This window comes from Lucilia cuprina, chromosome 2 (assembly GCF_022045245.1).
Source record: "Lucilia cuprina isolate Lc7/37 chromosome 2, ASM2204524v1, whole genome shotgun sequence".
In the NCBI taxonomy this organism is placed as follows: Eukaryota; Metazoa; Arthropoda; class Insecta; order Diptera; family Calliphoridae; genus Lucilia; species Lucilia cuprina.
In genome coordinates, this window is record NC_060950.1 from 65,188,346 (window position 1) to 65,202,848 (window position 14,503).

At 34.5% G+C, this 14,503-nt stretch overlaps 3 protein-coding genes across 3 annotated transcripts; 1 reads left to right on the plus strand and 2 right to left on the minus strand.

Moving 5' to 3' along the window:
• Positions 1-999: 999 nt before the first annotated feature.
• LOC111682925 lies at positions 1,000-1,705 on the plus strand. Its single transcript, XM_023444924.2, has 2 exons — positions 1,000-1,478; positions 1,546-1,705. Exons 1-2 carry the CDS (start codon positions 1,190-1,192, stop codon positions 1,602-1,604), a joined length of 348 nt encoding a protein of 115 aa, XP_023300692.2. The 5' UTR covers positions 1,000-1,189; the 3' UTR covers positions 1,605-1,705.
• LOC111682927 (fibrillin-1) lies at positions 1,670-9,796 on the minus strand. Its single transcript, XM_046950162.1, has 4 exons — positions 9,561-9,796; positions 6,718-6,887; positions 2,358-6,643; positions 1,670-1,805 (listed from the first exon to the last, which is right to left on the minus strand). Exons 1-4 carry the CDS (start codon positions 9,687-9,689, stop codon positions 1,732-1,734), a joined length of 4,659 nt encoding a protein of 1,552 aa, XP_046806118.1. The 5' UTR covers positions 9,690-9,796; the 3' UTR covers positions 1,670-1,731.
• Positions 9,797-13,579: 3,783 nt separating this feature from the next.
• LOC124421215 (von Willebrand factor D and EGF domain-containing protein-like) lies at positions 13,580-14,338 on the minus strand. The gene has a single exon (XM_046956074.1). The coding sequence runs from the start codon at positions 14,216-14,218 to the stop codon at positions 13,580-13,582; it is 639 nt and encodes a 212-aa protein (XP_046812030.1). The 5' UTR covers positions 14,219-14,338.
• Between the last annotated feature and the right edge of the window lie 165 nt (positions 14,339-14,503).

The following is a 14,503-nucleotide window of genomic DNA, read 5'->3' on the forward strand; positions in this document are numbered from 1 at the left end:
TATGACTAGACTATGACTAGACTATGACTAGACTATGACTAGACTATGACTAGACTATGACTAGACTATGACTAGACTATGACTAGACTATGACTAGACTATACTATGTCTAAAATACTACCTAGATTACTTACCAGACCACTAACTACCTACTTCAATACTGACAAGACTACTGACTAGATTACTGACCAGAATACTGACCAGACCACTGAATAGATTACCGACTAGACTATTGACTAGATTACTGACTAGTTTGCTGACTTGACTACTGATTAGGCTTTATACTAGTCTACTGACTTGACTACTAACTAGGCTACATACTAGTCTGCTGACTAGACCATAGACTAGATTTATAATATTATTTATTTTTTAATATTTAACAGTTTTTCTAATTTTTTAGTTATTACTTTTTAGATTAAAAATTTTCAAAAAAAAAAATCAAATAAAAAACATAATTTATATTCTTATTTAGTTTGACGATGCTTGCAGCAATTTTGTAATACATTCAATCACTATTTTATACATATGAGTACATACATATGCACATACATATTTGAGCTGCATTTCCATTTGTTTTATTTTTATTGTTTTTAAATAAAAATCTTGGAAAATTTTCAAGAAAATAAGAGTAAATATCAAGTATTCGTTGTACGGCTAAAGACATGCATTTACATGCATATACAATATTTAGATCATACTTAGATCTTGTTTGTAGATCACAAATATTTGTTTTTTAGGTGAGTTATGATCCAACAAGAATAAGTTTAAAGACAATTAAAACTGAAACTAGATAAATCCCATTTTGTTCTTCCTTCTCACGCTGGTACAACAATTATCAAGTGTAATATTTCTTTGTTTTGCTAAGAAGATGTGTAAGTAAACAAACAAAAGTGATATTATTATTAAATATATATTATATAAAATTAAAATAAAAGCAGAACTAAAAAAGTCTATAAATAAAATACTGTTATTGTATGCATCTGGTTGGAAAAAAATCGAAAGAAAGATAATTAAAGCAACGGTCTTGAAGTCACATGTCTTCTTGCAACAGGAACCCACACACAATGCAAGTGTTGAGCATAAAATTTCATTAAAGTTTTTGCATTTAAAGTTTACAAGTGGCTGATATCAAACGTAGTTTAGGAAAAATTATATTTAATTTGAAAAAAACATTAGATTTCTAATATACATGGGAAAATTGCTACGATCACTGCTATATCACACAAATAACATGGAAAACTCTTCACCACCTACAACCTCTACAACTTTGGACTCATCACTTTTTAATTTTATGGAAAATTTTGAAGAAGATTCTACAGATGTGCCATCAGTTTGTAGATTACACATACCCACCTGGCTTAATCTATGGTGTGTTTTTATCAGTATCTGTGTGTTAATGCTGCTGGTAGTGTTGGGTGTTCTAGTCCGTTATATACAATTACAAAAGCAGCGTATTATCAGATCGGAGATAGTGCATGGTAATTTATTTAAAAAAATTTTCTTTATTTTTATTAAATTTATTAAAAAATTTATTGTTTATTTTAGTATCTCCTGATTTCTATCGTGAACATTTCTTAGATCGTAGTCAAATAATGGTTTATTAAATTTAAAAAATATTAATACAATATTTTATTTTTTCAATTGTACAAATTATAAATATATACATAATTACAAATAAAGATTAATTAAAATTATGGTAAAAATACACTAAGCGAAAAAAATTATTATATATTACACTTCAAGGTTGTTTGGTGGACGTATTATATCGGCTTTTTGGGAAAGTTTTATTAAACCAAATTCACTTTCTGCAAATAAAATAAGAAAAATAGAAAAGAAGAAAATATATAAATAAAACAAATAAATATTTTAATCAACAAATCTAGTCAAATCTGTAGTATATTATTGTCACTAGTATAGTTAACAGTGTAGTCAATAGTCTTTTCTATAGTGCTGTCTTTCCAATAGTAATGTCAATAGACTAGTCAAAAGATCGGACATAAGAATAGTCAACAGTTTAGCTGACAGTCTTAACAATGATCTAGGAAAATGTCAACAATCATGTACTTAGCTAAGTCAACAGTTTAGTGTGATTGAAGAATATAAAAGAGATAAGAATAGTCTAATCAGTACGTCAATGGACTGTCTAGTCAACATTTTAGAAACTACTATCCGAAATATTCTAGTCAACAGGTTGGTAGTCTTAGTCTAGTCATAGTCTAGTCATAGTCTAGTCATAGTCTAGTCATAGTCTAGTCATAGTCTAGTCATAGTCTAGTCATAGTCTAGTCATAGTCTAGTCATAGTCTAGTCATAGTCTAATCATAGTCTAGTCATAGTCTACACAATCATGAACTCACCCTTCTTATCCACATTATAAGACACCTTCCTTGTCAGACAATACATGACTATCAGTATCGTCAACGCCAATATAAATGAGATCAAAGCAAATATGAACAACCACTTTAAAATCGGATTGGAAATTGCCCCATGGCTACCACTTAGAACACGTTTTTCGCATCGTAAAGTTTTATAATAAAACTCAAAACCATCTAGGCACTTGCAAAAACCTGCCGCCGCGCATACGCCATTAAAACAATCTTCATCTTGTTGGCATTTGGGCAGGCATATGTTGTTCGGACCATAACTGCTTAAAAGATAATTTTCTGAACATAAACACTTCCCATCCAAACACTGTCCATTGAGACAAGTTTTTAAGCATGTTTGTTGTTCTTTAGTTGCTTGTGTTGCAACATCGTAGTCAGCATATTTTTGTTGACACTCATTTTTGTGATTTAGCTGAAAACCCTTGGGGCAGAGACACTTATTTGGAGCTATGCAGCGGCCATTTAAGCACTCCGGCTGGCAGATGGGAGAACATTTATTGTCGACATTTAGTTCATAACCTTCGTTGCAGCGACATAAATTCGGAGCGCTACAAAAACCATTTTCACATGGTGTAGAACATATAGGTTCACATTGAGATTTTGAAGACATTTGATAGCCATCCTTACATTGACATACATCTGGAGCTATACAATCGGCATTATTACAATTTGGTTCACATATGGGCTCACATTTACCCAAAGATGTTTGGTTGTAGCCTTTATGACATTCGCATTTATCAGGTTTTAAGCAATAACCATTAAAGCAACCATGGACACATATTGGCTCGCAATTGGCTTCCTCGTTTAGCTGATAACCGGCTGGACATTCACAAATGCCGGTTTGCATTGAACATTTTCCATTTAAACACTCCGTTTTACAGGGTCTTCCACAAGTAGTAGAGTTAATTTGTTCGAAACCTTCAAGGCACTTGCACATACCAGGAGCAATACATTCAGCATTGTGGCAATTTGGTTCACATAGAGGTTCACATATGTTTGCTGTAACTTTAGTGTAACCAGATTTACATGCACAAGTGTCGGGAGCTACACACTTTCCATTAAGGCAATTCGATTTACATACAGGTTCACATTGGCCCTCTGAGTTTTTGTCAAATCCATCATTACACTTACAAGTATTGGGGGCTATACACTCTCCATTCACACATTCTTGATGACACACAGGCTTGCAATGATTTCTAAAATCGAGCTCATAACCTTCATTACATTCACATTTGCCGGGTTTTGTGCAGGTGCCATTTGTACAACCATCTTCGCAAATCGGTTCACAATAACTCTGTGAAACTTTCGTATAACCTTCTTCACATTCACAGTGGTTAGGAGCCAAGCAGAGACCGTTTAAGCAGCCTTGTTCACAAATAGGTACACAAATATTGATTGAAACAGCTTGGTAGTAGCCCTCATTACAAGTACAGACACCAGGTGCTGTACATTGACCATTGACACATTCCATTTCGCAAATAGGTTCACATTTTGTGGGTGTTGCTAGTTGAAAACCTTCTTCACATTGACATTGATTTGGTGCAATGCAGTGACCTTTAATGCAACCTTCTTCACATATTGGATTGCATTGAGTGGGAGATGATAACTGATAGCCTTCCTTACAGTCGCATTTATTTGGTGCAATACATATGCCATTATTACAGCTGGACTCACAAATCGGTTCACAAATACCGGTGGCATTCTTTGCATAACCACTGTTACATTGGCAGCTATTTGGTGCTGCACAGTAACCGTTTATACAATCTCCATCACATACTGGTTCACATACATTTGATGAGGTACTTTGAAAACCCTCATCGCATTCACATCGATTTGGTGCCACACATTTTCCATTGATGCACTTCGCTTCACAAATCGGCTCACATGTGTGAGGCAAAGATTTGATATAACCAATATCACATTCACAATAATTTGGGGATGTACAGTAACCGTTGTAACAGCCATATTCGCAAATGGGTTCACACATATTTTGTAGATTAAGGTGATAACCTCTATCACATTCACAAGTTTCCGGAGATACACATCGACCATTAACACAGCCTTCTGAACAAACCGGTTCACATTTATATTCGGCATTTATTTGGTAACCCTCATGGCACTCACAAGTATCCGGAGACACACATTGACCATTCTCACAGCCTCCCAAACAAACAGGTTCACAATTATTTGTGTCATTCATTTGGTAACCTTCAAAGCATTCACACATTTCAGGCGAAACACATCGACCATTCACACAGCCTTGCGAACAAATTGGTTCACATTTATTCGCGGAATTTAGTTGGTAACCCTTATCGCACTCACAAGTTTCAGGCGAAACACATCGTCCATTCTCACAGCCTTCCGAACAAACCGGTTCACATTTATTTGTACCATTTATTTGGTAACCCTCATTACACTCACAAATTTGAGGGGAAATACATTGGCCATTCTCACAGCCTTCCGAACAAACCGGTTCACATACTTTTTCTGCACTCATTTCATAACCCTGATCACATTCACATATTTCAGGCAGCACACATGTTCCATTCGGACACCCACCTTCACAAAGGGGCAAACATATATGCGGTAATGATTTATTATATCTCTCGAAACATTCACAAATATCTGGCGCCACACACTGACCATTAAGACAACCATCTTTGCACACTGGTACACATTGGTTTTCCGAATTCATTTCATAACCTTGATCACATTCACACATTTCAGGTGACACACATTTACCATTGGAACAACCTAAACTACAAATTGCTTCACATTTGTTTTCGAAACTCATTTCATAACCTTCATTACAGTCACAAACTTCAGGCGAGGTACATTTACCATTAGGACAGCCAGATTTACATATCGGTTCACAATAGTAGTTTGAAAATTTCCGATAACCAAAATAACATTCACATGTGTCAGGAGCTGTACAAAAACCGTTTTTACACTCCTCTCTACATATGGGTTCACATTTGTTGCTTTCTGTTAGTGCATAGCCTCCATCACATTCACAAATATTGGGAGCTATACATCGTCCGTTAGGACATCCCAATTCGCATACAGGTTCACAAGTACTAGGTGTGGATTTGGAATAACCCATATAACAGCTGCAGAAATTGGGCGCCGTACATTGTCCATTTAAACACCCGTCTTTACAAATTGCAGTACAGTTATTAGGTGTTAACATTTCATAACCTTCACTACATTGACAGATATCGGGAGAAATACATTTACCATTAGCACAACCGGATAGACAAATAGGTTCACAGGCAGTAGCATTTAATTTGCTATAACCCGATAAACATTTGCAAGTATTTGGTGCTATACACTGTCCATTCTGGCAACCTTCCTGACATATCGGTTCACAATTTTTCTGTGAATTCATTTTGTAACCCTCGTTACACTCACATATGTTAGGAGCTATACATTTTCCATTTGGACAACCCGTGTGGCAAATAGGTTGACATATATTATCGATATTCATTTCGAAGCCTTCATTACACATACATTTATCTGGTGCCACACATTTAGCATTAGGGCAACCAGTCTTACAAATAGCTTGACATTGTTGTAATGAATTCATTTCATAGCCCGCATTACATTTACAGGTTTCTGGAGCTATACAGCTACCATTTGAACAACCTGTGGTACATATCGGTTTGCAAGCTATGGGTGTTAGCATACTATAACCATCATTGCATTTACAGAAATCGGGGGCCACACATTTGCCATTTAAACAACCACCCAAACATATAGGTTCACATTCGTTTTGTTCATTTAGTTTATAACCTCTATCGCATTCACACAAACCAGGTTTAATACATTTGCCATTCTTACAGCCAGACTCGCAAATCGGTTCACATTCCAAATCTTTTATAGATTTCTTATAGCCGACACTACACTCGCATATAGCGGGTGCAATACATTTGCCATTTTTACAGCCACTCTCACATATTGGTTCACAAACATTTTGAGCATTTATTTGGTAACCCTTATCGCAAGCACATTGCTCCGGTGCTATACAAATGCCATTTGGACAATTATTGCTGCAGATCGGTTCACATTTGGAGAATGCTATGGATTTTTTATAACCTTTATTACACTCACATTTTCCGGGTATTTCACAAGTACCATTCTCACAGTCATTACACTGCGGTTTACATGTATCGCCTACTAGTACAAAACCCTTATTACAGGTACACGTTCCAGGTCTACTACAGAAACCATGCTCACATTTTCCACAGTCGGGAATGCAGCTAAAATATGTAAAGTTAATTTTAAAATCTTTGTATACTTAATACTTAACTATATGAAAAAATCCACCACTTACCGATTCTTAACAAATTCACTGAAAAACTTATATCCCTTTTTGCACTCGCATATATTAGGTTTCACGCAAATACCATTTGCACAACCTTTCGGACAATGGGGTACACATTTTTGATTTTTAGGACGATAGCCATTGCAACAAGTGCGTATCAATTTCGTTTCGTATTTTGTCTGAAAAAAAAGAATTTAAGGTAAAAAGTTCTAGAGTCGCGTAGTCCATATAACAGTAAAATAACCCATTTATATGTTCTATGTATTTAACAATTACGTAAATAATTTTGGATAACCAAACATTTTTATAATTTCTTTTTAGTTGGATAGAACTAAACAAGTGAACTAGAACTGCACTACAACTAAACTAGAACTGAATTAGAACTGAACTAGAACTGAACTAGAACTGAACTAGAACTGAACTAGAACTGAACTAGAACTGAACTAGAACTGAACTAGAACTGAACTAGAACTGAACTAGAACTGAACTAGAACTGAACTAGAACTGAACTAGAACTGAACTAGAACTGAACTAGAACTGAACTAGAACTGAACTAGAACTGAACTAGAACTGAACTAGAACTGAACTAGAACTGAACTAGAACTGAACTAGAACTGAACTAGAACTGAACTAGAACTGAACTAGAACTGAACTAGAACTGAACTAGAACTGAACTAGAACTGAACTAGAACTGAACTAGAACTTAACTAGAACTGAACTAGAACTGAACTAGAACTGAACTAGAACTGAACTAGAACTGAACTAGAACTGAACTAGAACTGAACTAGAACTGAACTAGAACTGAACTAGAACTGAACTAGAACTGAACTAGAACTGAACTAGAACTGAACTAGAACTGAACTAGAACTGAACTAGAACTGAACTAGAACTGAACTAGAACTGAACTAGAACTGAACTAGAACTGAACTAGAACTGAACTAGAACTGAACTAGAACTGAACTAGAACTGAACTAGAACTGAATTAGAACTGAACTAGAACTGAACTAGAACTGAACTAGAACTGAACTAGAACTGAACTAGAACTGAACTAGAACTGAACTAGAACTGAACTAGAACTGAACTAGAACTGAACTAGAACTGAACTAGAACTGAACTAGAACTGAACTAGAACTGAACTAAAACTGAACTAAAACTGAACTAGAACTGAACTAGAACTGAACTAGAACTGAACTAGAACTGAACTAGAACTGAACTAGAACTAGAACTGAACTAGAACTGAACTAGAACTAGAACTGAACTAGAACTGAACTAGAACTGATCTGAACTAGAACTGAACTAGAACTGAACTAGAACTGAACTAGAACTGAACTAGAACTGAACTAGAACTGAACTAGAACTGAACTAGAACTGAACTAGAACTGAACTAGAACTGAACTAGAACTGAACTAGAACTGAACTAGAACTGAACTAGAACTGAACTAGAACTGAACTAGAACTGAACTAGAACTGAACTAGAACTGAACTAGAACTGAACTAGAACTGAACTAGAACTGAACTAGAACTGAACTAGAACTGAACTAGAACTGAACTAGAACTGAACTAGAACTGAACTAGAACTGAACTAGAACTGAACTAGAACTGAACTAGAACTGAACTAGAACTGAACTAGAACTGAACTAGAACTGAACTAGAACTGAACTAGAACTCAACTAGAACTGAACTAGAACTGAACTAGAACTGAACTAGAACTGAACTAGAACTGAACTAGAACTGAACTAGAACTGAACTAGAACTGAACTAGAACTGAACTAGAACTGAACTAGAACTGAACTAGAACTGAACTAGAACTGAACTAGAACTGAACTAGAACTGAACTAGAACTGAACTAGAACTGAACTAGAATTGAACTAGAATTGAACTAGAACTGAACTAGAACTGAACTAGAACTGAACTAGAACTGAACTAGAACTGAACTAGAACTGAACTAGAACTGAACTAGAACTGAACTAGAACTGAACTAGAACTGAACTAGAACTGAACTAGAACTGAACTAGAACTGAACTAGAACTGAACTAGAACTGAACTAGAACTGAACTAGAACTAAACTAGAACTGAACTAGAACTGAACTTGAACTGAACTAGAACTGAACTAGCAAATAGACAAAGCCTATTGAAAATGGTTAACATCGGTCCATTATTTCACCTAGCCCCTATACAACTGAAACCCCTAATAGGATATAGTTATGTTTAGTATACTCAAATCTCGACAAAAAGCTGCAAAAACCAAGTTCTATATTAGACTTGATGACCCTCACAAATTCCACAATAATAGGTCCTCATATGACTCTAACCCCTATAAAAAGCCCCCATCAAAATTTTACTTAAATATGCATATACAAGTGTAGGTCGGCCTCTCCCGACTATAACTTCTTACTTGTCAAGGATATTGTATTTGTTTTAAGGAAAAGTTCTAAATACGCTCCGGATTACTCTACTATTTCTTTGAGTGTAATTGGTCTCAATTTTCTATAAATTTTATTTAATTATTTTTTTGCTGTTCTACATATATTTCATTACTGATTAGAGTAAAAAAACTAAAACAAAGATATGTAGTTAATTTCAGACTTACATAAAGAAGATTCTAAGACAATTTGAATATGTCACAAATGGCAGGAGTTCGAGGGCTAGAGTGCAACATATATATTTTCCCAGCATTTTAGAATTTGTACACTATTTTATTTAACAACATATAAACACTAGCGAGTATTTCTATTACTTTATATTAGCTGCTACTGGGTTTATATTAATCTTTTTTAAACCCTTGTTATATATTTTTTAACCATTTTAAAAGATCACTTTTTAGTAACAATAATTCACTTGACAAAACTTACCTCCTTTATAATTGCACCATTTCTACTTTTTGTATATTGTATAGGTTTCCTTGTAATACGCGTACAATATTCACCCCACACCCATATCGAGTTAAAACTTAAAATGATAAAAAATTTCCAAAATAACATTTTGATTTTGTTTAACAAATCTTATTTTTGTTTTTATGAAAAAAACTTTCGCACCACAAAATCCATTAGTTGTTGCTTTGCTTAATGTTTAAAAACGACTAGTTTCCAGATAATACTTAAATAATTTTATTACGAAATATATAAGTTATGAAATAAATGAGTTGTTTTGCAAAAAAAAAAAACAAAACAATATAAACAAGAACCTTCTTTAGTTTGAATTAACTTAGAGTTAGTAATTACAACTAAGAGCAGTTCTTTTTGAAAAAGAAAAATAATATATATTAGTTTACATCACATCCCGTCTTATTTTTCAAAGTAATATGAGTAAATCTGTTGAAGTGTGCGTTTGCATAAGTGTTATCGATATTTCTTTAAATATTAAATACTCATTTTTTTAAATAAGAAAATTCCTTTAAACAAATCTGCAATATTTCACTCTTTTTGGCTTTTTGAACTGTTTTTCGTTCTGGTATTTTTGCGCCACAATTGCAAAAAGATCATTTAAGGTTGAACGCTGTAAAACAATGACCATTCAAAAAGGAAATGCAGTCTGTCTGTCTGTGTCTGGAATTTCATTCAATAATTTTGTATAAATTCTTTCATATTTTTTCTCACAATATTACTCAAATTCTTCTAGAACGACGTCACGGTTTAAGTAAGAGAAATAAGCCAAAGAAAAGTGCAAAAAATTAAGAGAACACCAAGTAGAAGTTAGTACTGGAAGGTTTTTAAATTTATTTTTATATGACGATAGTGTGATAAATCGATCTGTATAGTTAAGCTATAGCTAAGACTATATCATAGGTTATAGTTAAGACTATAATAAATACACAATTAAGGACAATGGGCCTAACTAGATAAAGATCTTGGTGTTCTATTTTCTCGGGTTTCATTTGAACTAACCAATCTACCAGTAGTTTGGTAAGTCTGTACATATGTATATCGAAAACTGTAGCTAAGATTGCAGTTAAGACTGTACTGTGTACTATAGTCGGAACTTTAACATATGCTATAAAAAGAAACTACTTCCAGATTAAGACCTTGGTGTATTTCCAACTTAATAAACAAATAACCAAACAACCAAAAAACCAAACAACCAAGCAATCAGACAACAAACCACACAACTAACTAACTAACTAACTAACTAACTAACTAACTAATTAATTAACTAACTAACTAACTAACTAACTAACTAACTAACTAACTACCTAGCTAACTAACTAACTAACTAACTAACTAACTAACTAACTAACTAACTAACTAACTAACTAACTAACTAACTAACTAACTAACTAACTAACTAACTAACTAACTAATTAACTAGTATTCCAACCTTTGTTGCCATTATGAAACATTTAACTCAATAATGAGCAAAAAGCACCTATTTGGGGCTAAGCGAAATGCTGGACCGATTTCAACGAGTTTCCTTAACGGATGGTCCTTAGACCAAGAGAAGAGTATGTGCAAGATTTGCATGTACAGACAGAGCACCCTTCTACCCTCGGGCCGTGTTTCCTTGATGCTAGTACCTATCTTTGTGTATTGTATTTCAGGGGTAAAGAGGTGCCACCAACACCTCCAGTCTGTCGGAAATATTTACATTTCAATCTTTGGCTTGACCATGGATGATTTGAAAAGTGGTCTAACCAGTACACCACATAATCAGATACTACGGCTGGCTAGTTGCCCACAGGACTATGTCTTGGCTGTTTAGTGAGTTCCTTTGGGATCTATGTAGTGGCTGTGGTTTAAACCCAAATACGCGGGGAGAGGATGCTTTGGTGAAATATAATTTTCACGCAAAGCAAAGTGCACGTATCTTGGATCGGACCATCCATATGCGTAAATAGCAACCCGCGTGTGAGATACACAGAGGGATAATGGTGAGTTTTCATCTACTGCTACCCAGTAGATGTAAAAGACCACCATAAAATGAGTGTGAAGGCAGGTCTTCACCTTAAGCACTTTAACTTCAATGGACACACAGACAGACAGACAGACAGACAGACAGACGGACGACGGACAGACAGATGGATAAACGGACATAGCTAAAACGACTTAGAAAGTGTTTTTGAGGTGATAAGTTGGGTGCGGAACCAATATTTTTAGGTGTTACAAACATCAGCAAAAACGCATAATATTCTCTCCCCCCTTTAGTTGTGTATTGTATAATAGGAAGGGATTTGGTGGTATATTTTGGTTCTTCAATTGATACTTTTACAATATTCCATCAAATGAATCCTAAACAAAAACAAATACAAAGTACAAGTACACCAGTCAGTATATTAAAGTTGAGGATTATTATAAAAAACATTTGATTTTTATACCCTACAACACTTTAGTGGGAAGGGTATATTGGATTCGTGCTGATGTTTGTAACATACAAAAATATTTGTCCTATACCCACCTTAAAGTATACCAATCGGCTTAGAATCATTTTCTGAGTCGATTAAGCTACGTCCGTCCGTCTGGCTGGCTGTCCATGTAAACCTTGTGCGCAAGGTACACAATTTTCAAGATAATTTAATGAAATTTGGCACACACGCTTCTCTTGGCCCAAGCACAAAGCTTATTGAAATTGGTTAAAATCGGTCCATTATTTCGACTAGCCCCCATACAACCGTACCCCCAAATAGGGCTTTTTGGCTTATAATTAATTTAAATGATATATTATGTTAACAAAAGTCGACAAAACTTAGTTTTATAGAACTTTAAATGACACTACCGATTTTTGTAATGAGCGGGCTTCATTTGATCCTATCCCCCATACAAACTCCCCTTCAGAAAATGACTTAAAGGTCAAAATTCACTTACAAACACTTATAACACTTTTAAATTCTACATAAATAATATTGAAGAAGACTTGACTCCCCCTACCAACATTTTTAAGGATAGGGCCATATTTTGCCCTACTCCCCTTTGAGCCCTCTTAAAAAAAAATTTCTTTTTTTGCCAAAAAAAAGTAAAAATATTCCGAAATAAAGTTAAAAAAAAAACAAACCAAATGCTTTATTTTTTTTAAATAATTCTCATTTTTAACATACATACTGACTGGTGTAGGGTATCACATGGTCGGCTACGCCCGACTATACATTCATACTTGTTTTTTGTTAATTTTACTAATTTAAAAAAAAAAGAGATTTTTTTACAAGAGGGCTCAAAGGAGAGAAGGGGAAAATATAGGCCTTTCCTTATAAATGTTGATAGAGGAATTTACGTCTACTTTAAAGTTATTTAAAAGTGTTATTATAACTGAATTTTTTTGACATAGTAGCCCTATTCGGGGGGTACGCTTGTTTGGGGGCTATTTCATCCAATTATCTGGAAAATTGAGGCCTGCACCTTACGCACAAGGTTTACATGGACAGGCAGCCGGTCAGACGGACGGACGGACATAGCTTAATCGACTCAGAAAACGATTCTAAGTCGGTGGTGTAGGGTATAAAAACTGAACGTACAATATTCCTTTTAAGAAGAAAGTCTCTAAAATTTCACCTTTTGGATAAATTATGTAAATTTTTTTCCAAATTTGTTACATTCTATTAAGGATATTATATTAAATTTAATGTATGTATGTATTTGTTATCTTAATTTATTAATTACTAATTACATAGTTTAGAATAGCAAAGAACGACATGTTCATAAAAGATATTCCGGTTCCATTACCTCATAAGATCTTATATCATTTCTCTGATGATGATGCCTAGTAAGTGATTGGTTTTCTGTAAAAGAATATTAATGAAATTTGTAAATATCTATCTATGTATGTATGTATGTATGTATGTATGTATGTATGTATGTATGTATGTATGTATGTATGTATGTATGTATGTATGTATGTATGTATGTATGTATGTATGTATGTATGTATATTTGCTTAAGCATTTTATTCACTCACCTGTTTTACACACATCATAAGATATTTTTCTTGATCTCCAATACAATATCATTATTAGTATAACTATCAATATGATTAGAATTAAGAGAAGTGCTATGTAAGCAAATACAATTGGTTGCCAAATTCTTACGGCTTGATACTCGAACATTTTAGACTGATCATTATTTGATACCAGCCACTGACGATTTGCATAAACTGATTTAGAGCTAAGTGAACAGGAACTTTTTGATACATTAATATAACCTTCAATACATTCACATATTCCAGGAGAAATACATCGACCATTCTCACAGCCTTCCGCACAAAGAGGTTCACATATATTTGCCGCATTCATTTGGTAACCCTTATGGCACTCACAAATTTGAGGGGAAACACATCGACCATTCTCACAGCCTTGCGAACAAATTGGTTCACATTTATTCGCGGAATTTAGTTGGTAACCCTTATCGCACTCACAAGTTTCAGGCGAAACACATCGTCCATTTTCACAGCCTTCCGAACAAACCGGTTCACATTTATTTGTGCCATTTATTTGATAACCCTCATTACACTCACAAATTTGAGGGGAAATACATTGGCCATTCTCACAGCCTCCAGAACAAACAGGTTCACATACCTTTTTCGCACTCATTTCATAACCCTGATCATATTCACATATTTCAGGCAGCACACATGTTCCATTTGGACACCCACCTTCACAAAGGGGCAAACAGATATGCTATAATGATATACTATATTTCTCGACACATTCACAAATATCTGGCGCCACACACTGACCATTAAGACAACCATCTTTGCACACTGGTAGACATTGGTTTTCCGAATTCATTTCATAACCTTGATCACATTCACACATTTCAGGTGACACACATTTACCATTGGAACAACCTAAACTACAAATTGCTTCACATTTGTT